The following is a 7245-nucleotide window of genomic DNA, read 5'->3' as shown; positions in this document are numbered from 1 at the left end:
AGGAATAAAACTGAGAACTGACAGCTATCTTGTTCTATTTATAGGTTGAGAGCTTGAGTATTAAACATCAGAAGAGTCAAGCCTAAAATACATTAAATAACCCTATTTTATGTTGTCTCAGCCCTCCTGGAAGTTGAGTAGTCACAACCACCTTGAGAACAGCTATTCAAGATTTTCAGAAAGTGACGCTTCTAGGTATACAAACACAGGATGTGATAAGAGTCACTACAAGGATATACATTGACTTCTACTACATTTAGCTCATTGATATAACTCTTACCCATCAGAGCCACACAGGAAGATCCTAACATGCTTCCTCCTATACCCTTTCCAACAACTGCACTTTTCATGAAAGCTTCAACGGGATGTTGAAAGATAAGCAGAGATTCATAAAGGGATGAATAAAAAAAATTATAAAGCTCTGAAATATTTTCAGTTAATTCTTCTATATCAAACAGTCTGAAAATAAAGTCTGCAAACAGTCTCTGGAGTCTGGTCATCTGAGTTACGACGTTAAATATATATACACACATAAAATTATAGATTAACTATTTTATGTACTTTATAAAAGTATTTTAAAAAGCAGCAATCTATTATTCCTTCCATACTTCTAAATCTCTACTCTCCAAATAAATCAACATACAAAATAAAAACCGTAACAGAAATCCCACCTAGACCGAAAGCAAGGATAGAAACTTGTGGAGGGGGAAGGTGTAACAGAAGATTTCTGTTCAAAATTATAGGTCTGCATATGAGAATGAGAATCTGTAAGACGAATCATGCAGGACAAAACTTTTGTGCAGTTCCACATGCCTGGATCTTAAAATACACTATGGGATGAAAAAGCGCTGATTTAATCATCTTAATTCAATGAAGCCTTCCACTTCGAGCAATAGAGGCAGCAAACACACTCCGCTACCAGCATTTTTCATGCTGCTATGGAAGAACTTTAAAGACAGTAAAGTAACCCACATAGAACCAGACCTCTTCTCTGAACTGACCATCACAGTATTTTAATTAATCTGTGGCATGGAAATTAGAACTGAAACCCACTTCACATATACAATACAATCACAGGGCAAAAGAAAAATATTTTGTGTGCACCCAGCCTAGCAACTTACCCAAAGACATTTACTAGCAATAAGCTGAAGGTAGAAACACTGTTCTCAAAGGAAGAGCTCCTATAAATGTGACAGCATTGCAATTCTCTCTAAAGTATTATCTTTGAATTCTTTGTCTTTGAAATAAAGTAATTTAAAAAAACTACAATTATTTCCAGTCTTCACCATAAAAGGAAGTTCCAGATACCATCTATTAAAAAAAATGTAGAGGTTCATAAGAATGTATGATTAAAATAAATGTCATTTCTCCCAGAAGAATAAAAAAAGCTTTAGAAAACAATTTGTACTTACATATGTTCATACCAGCACAGTAAAGATGTTTATTCTCCTTTCTTCCCTGCATTTTGGCATTCCATAAACTAAGGCATTTAATCTTGCAGAAACACACACTAAGAGTTTCTCCTACTGCATTTTTAGAAACTGCTGTGCTCTGATATAAATAGAGAAAAATGGGACTTTTTTTTTTAAAGGCAAAACACAAATGAGACTGTTTACAAATAAGCCTATTAACCCTTTTTCTTTTTGCAGGACGTCCAGTAACCCTCAGCCATGTCACATTGGTGTGCATTTTTTTTTGTATGAAACTTTCAATTTCTAAAAGGTAACTTTTTCATTATGCAATTTTTTGAAAAGCACCTTTACATCACTTATATTTCCCGAATTTTTAACAATATGCATGTGCCAAGAAGCTTTCTTCCAAGAACTGAGCTCTTCCGTCCACATAACAGATTGAGAGAAAAAGGGACAATTATATAGCCTTATTCTACAGAGAATACATCTGCAAGTGCAAAAGGATGACAAAAATCCTTTTCATTCTAGATGCATAAGAAAAGCCATGAGGCTCTCTGAAAGAGACAAACATTTCCTTTAGCAGCCTCAGGAACTGCAAAAATAACCTTTTTAAGAGTTGCCCTTCTCCAACATGGGCACGTTTTATCATTGCTTTCAACAGAACAGCAACCCAAGTTTAGGCAGATGAACAGCTCACATCCCTAAACTTCTTAATATAAGTAAACTCTTCCACATTCAGCTCTAAACACCAAAATCGGGCTTACGCACAAACTCCCTGTCAAAAGGCATCAGTCCCTCAGTACTGACTACTACTTCTACAACCAGCCACCTTTTATCTTGGACGGCTAGTTTAAGTGTCTGAAGTCAGGCAGGCTATTACCTCCACCCCCTCAATGAAAGTAAGTCACAAACAAAAGAAAAAAACAGAAGAGACAAAAATCAAAATATTAACAATATTCTCAACATAAGAAAAGCATTCAGCAGACGGTCAGAGTAACACTTCACAACAACACATAGATCTAATGCCTAGAAGAAGGAAATAAGCTGTCTTTAGAGACCAGCACTGTAGTCTCTTAACACACACAAAAAAACCCAACCACAAAACCAAAAACCCAAAGAAAAGGAAAGTAGACCAGTTCCAAACCTTTGCTCCTGAGCCCACACAGTGAATTCTGAGCTCAGAATAAAAGAGCTTGGAGCTTAACTTTTGCTCCAGAGGAAGAAGATATCCTTAGATGAAGAGTTAATAATGTTTGAGAAGGTCACAGAGGCACTGACCACTAATACATATAAGAAGTTGCATCTTAAAGCATTTTTGCCTTTGCTCTCTTGCCCTCAGCTTTCAGGATATAAAGCTAGATCAGCGGAAGGAATCAGGAAGTGTTATACAAACTTCACAGCACATACAAGGACATCCAGTCAGATTTTGGAGGCCCAGAGAAGACATCCAGAGCTGCTGTTCTGAACAGGATACAAACCCAGCAGAAAGGATCTGTCTGCTCTAAGTCACTGCTCTCCTGACACACTCCCTTCTTCCCCTAAACTAGGAGTCAATTTTGCAGGATACTGACAAACCAAACATAGCATCTACAAAACACTTCCTGACAACATCTTAAAGAAAACCTAAAACATGATACTTGACTGATAACATCAGATCTATGAAATAGGGATAAGGCACCTAATGCACTTGTAGCACTGTTCTCTGTGAGAATAACCTATCCTGCTACTCAACTAGCTCAGAACAGCAGAGGTGTTCTAACACAGCCCCTGTGCATATGCTTTTTTATATTAACTTGAAAATAAAGCACCATTTGAGGCCCAATATCCCCATTACGTATCATTTATTAAATCTGTGTAACAAGACTTGTCTTTGCAGCTTCCACCTCATCTGCTGAATGGCAACAGAAATAGGACACAGGGTAAATAAAGGCTGGTATGCAAACAAAACCTGAAGAACCTCACTGTTGAGGCAGTTAAGGGTTGCCCAGTATCTCATCCACCAACTTCCTTTCATGCTTGGCAAAGACAAGCCACATCTGTTCTTTTCACAGGCAGTCACCAGCTTACACATTCCTCATGGTCTAAGCCGATACCTTGAGATCTGACCAACACAGGTTTTAAGCTGTCATAGTTGCTAATACAGTTACTTGGAGCTGTGCGTAGAGTATAATATGTGATGTAGTAATTACAGGGTTCCGTGCCCCTGACCTCGTATGAACATATTGAAGATAGTATTTTGTTTGGGGGGGTTCAGTTCTTTGTTTGTAAATGAAATCCTACAGCAGACGATAACAGAAAAATATATCAGGAATTTGTTCCTAACTTCAAAAGCAGAGTCTGAAAATAATAGATTAAAAAATATTTGGTCTACTTAAATAAGCAACATCCTCACAGAAAAGCTGATGCAGCATGACCTAGATAAGTGAAGAATGAGGTGGTTCAGGAACTGGCTTAACTGCCATGCTCAAAGGGTTGTGATCAGCAGCACGAAGTCCAGCTGGAGGACAGTGGCTACTGGGGTAACCTGGACATTGATACCTTGCGCCAGTACTGTTCAGCATCTTCATTAATGGCCAGCATCGTGGGACAGAGCACACCCTCAGCAAGTTTGCAGGAGATACAAAACTGGAAGGAGTGGTTGATGCACCAGAGGGTTGCGCTGCCAGTGGGAGGGACCTTGAGAGGCTGTAGAAATGGGCCAACTCAGTGGAGTCACGAAGTTAACACTGGGATGCGCAAAGCCCTGCACCTGGGAGGAATAACCCTGTGCACCAGCACAGGCTGGGGACCAACTGGCTGGACAGCAGTCCACCAGAGAAGGACTTGGGGGTCCTGGTGGATGACAGGTTAACCAGAAGCCATCAGTGTGCCTTTGTGGCAAAGCAGGCCAGCAGCCTCCTGGACAGGATTAGGGAGAGCACTGCTAGCAGGCTGAGGGAGATGATTCGTCCCCTCTCCTCATCACTGGTGAGACACATCTGGAGTATCGTGTCCAGTTCCGGGCTTGCCAGCCCAAGACAGATGTGGGCATACCGGAGCAGGGCTGGTGACATGATTCAGCAGGGGGAAAAGAAAGCGGGGAGGAAGAATATTTATCAGTGTGTACAAATACCTGATGAGACGGTGTAAAAATGTAGCCAGAGTCAGAAGTACTGAGGTTTGAAGGGACTTCTTGATATCATTTAGTCCAATCCCCCTGCTCAAGCACAGTCACCTAGAGCAGGCTGCCCAGGACTGTGTCCAGTCAGGTTTTACAACCTCTGTAGGCAACCTGTGCCAGTATTCAACCACTCTCACAGTAATAAAGTTTTTTTTCTTACACTCAGACAGAATTGCACATGTTTTAATGTGCAATTAAAACACTGCCTCCTGCCTTGCCACTGATCACTGCTGAGAAGAGTCTGGCTCCACCTTCTTCATTCCCTTCCATCAGGTGTTCACACACACTGACGAGATCCACCCCCCTTGAGCCTCCTCTTCTCCAGGCTGATCAGTCCCAGCTGTCTCAGCCTTTCCTCATAGGAAAGATCATAGAATAGAATCACAGAATAGTTTGGGTTGGAAGGGACCTTTAACAGTCATCTAGTCCAACCCCCCTGCAATGAACAGGGACATCTTCAACTAGATCAGGTTGCTCAGAGCCCCGTCCAACCTGACCTTGAATGTTTCCAGGGATAGGGCATCTATTACCTCTCTGGGCAACCTGTTCCAGTGTTTCACCACCCTCACCGTAAAAGATTTCTTCTTTATATCTAGTCTGAATCTACCCTCTTTTAGTTTAAAACCATTCCCCCTTGTCCTGTCCCAACAGGCCCTACTAGATGCTCCAGACCTTTCACTATCTTTGGCCGTGTGATGGTCTCACTCCAGTAAGTCCGTATCTTTCTTGTACTGGGGAGCCCAGAACTGGACACAGTGCTCCAGGTGCAGCCTCAGCAGTGCTGACGAGAGGAGAAGGATGACCTCTCTCAACCTGCTGGCAATGCTCTTCCTTCCAGCCCAGGATACCGTTGGCCTTTTTTTGCCATGAAGGTGCACTGCTGGCTCACAGTCAGCTTGTCTGCCAGAGCCCCAAGGTCCTTCTCAGCAAAGCTGCTTTCCAGCTGGTCAGCCCCCAGTATGTACCAGTGCTTGGGGTCATTCTTTCCCAGATGCAGGACTATTCTCAGAGGTATCCAGTAACAGGACAAGAGGTAAAGGGTACAAACTGAAGTAAAAGAAATTCCCTTTAAACATAAGACAACACTTTTTCACTGCAAGAGTGGTCAAATACTGATACTGGTTGTCCAGAGAGATTGTGGAGCCTCCATCCTTGGAGATACAGAGTCTGAGAGTCCTGGGCAACCTGCTTTAGTTGACCCTGCTTTGAGCAGCGGCATTGGACTAGGTCCCTTCCAACCTCAACTACTGCACAATTCTAAGATTCCATGGATGTACAATCAAGTGTGAGAACACGACCTTAATTATATTCCATTACAGTAAATGAAGTTGAAGAAATCAGCCAAAATTAAGACTCCCTGTTGCACATTTTTTTTTATTATTTGACAAAGTTCCTGAATTATAACTCCTTAGTTATTCAGTTCTGTGTATTTAATGTTAGATGTAAAATGTGACATGGATTCATTTTTCTTCTCCACAATATATAAAATGATAACCTCCTTCAGTAACTGCAGAGATGTAGGTATCGCCAACATTATTCCTCGAAGTACTAGTCTTTACTACTACTGTATAAGCAACATTGTGGTGATAGTTATATTTTTAATCTCCAGTACCTAACTCAGTTGACAAAAAATTAACATTTATAGTTAAGTTTTAATTTGCAACCCTCATACCAACTAATCAGGGAAAACGGCATTTAAGTTAAACGAAAAATACAGTATTACAACTCAGTATCCAATCACAAAGATTTTAAAGCACTGGAATGAAATACCACTACATAGTTTGAACCTACCTTTCTGCAATAATTTGACCTCTCCATTTTCTTTCTTGATTTCATTCATTATTTTGTGCTTCTTCTTCTCTTTTTGCTTCTTTTCCCTTTCTTTAATTTTGTCTTTGATTTGAGCTGAAATGCAAATATTTTACCATTAAGTAGGAACGGAAAACTAATTGTCGCATGCACGTTTCATATTACTCTTATGTAAGCTCTATTAAGAGGATAAAAGGAGGAGTTACAAGGAAATCCCAGTACTTATAAATATAAAAAGCTAACATTTATCTGTTGCATAATCCAACATAAGCTTATTTAACTCAGACAAGTTTTGTTTCTATTATGTTAGAACTGTATGCAACAACCCAGCATGTTAACTGTATACAGTTCACAATTTTTGCTTACTCTTACTACCCTCTGCTCTTATTTTGCATCTGTAATCAGCTCTTATTTCTTGAAATTCAAATTACACGCACTAGATAAAAAACTGGGAGGGGGGGGGGGGAGGAGCAGGGTTAAGAGTACGGTTTGTATTTTCCTGGGTGCACATATACACTAGAAACCTCACATAACTATCTTCACATAGTCTAAACTTAAAGGCTTTTGCAAGCAGCTCGGAATGAAGACTTCATTTGTCAGCTTCAAAGCCTTTCACATTAAGCTCACAGGCTACAGTAATGCATTAACAGCAGTAATATGTAATTAATAGAAACACGTGAAGTGTGCTGTATTTACACAGCAGATATAATGCACTGGTGCTTCCCTTGCTTACCTACAATCAGCATCAGCTTATCTGAGCAGTTTCATTATTCTTTTACCTTCTTGTCAAGCCACTCCAGGTTCTTAAATCCTTGTCATACAAAAGCAGAGCCTTTAGGCATGCTTTCTACATGAAACATACTA

The 7245-nt window shown here is 40.3% G+C and overlaps 1 protein-coding gene across 1 annotated transcript in view; it reads right to left on the bottom strand.

Moving 5' to 3' along the window:
- Positions 1–6469, bottom strand: part of RSBN1L (round spermatid basic protein 1-like) — a gene marked incomplete at its 5' end in the record, with an annotated part of 42063 nt that extends 35594 nt beyond the window's left edge. Inside the window, 1 exon segment of the mRNA XM_009328348.1 lies at positions 6364–6469. Within this exon segment, the coding sequence (XP_009326623.1) occupies positions 6364–6469 (106 nt within the window).
- Positions 6470–7245: the final 776 nt, after the last annotated feature.

This window comes from Pygoscelis adeliae, unplaced genomic scaffold (assembly GCF_000699105.1).
Source record: "Pygoscelis adeliae isolate BGI_AS28 unplaced genomic scaffold, ASM69910v1 Scaffold267, whole genome shotgun sequence".
In the NCBI taxonomy this organism is placed as follows: Eukaryota; Metazoa; Chordata; class Aves; order Sphenisciformes; family Spheniscidae; genus Pygoscelis; species Pygoscelis adeliae.
The sequence above is the reverse complement of the archived record's forward strand: the minus strand, read 5'-3'. Positions and strand labels throughout refer to the sequence as shown.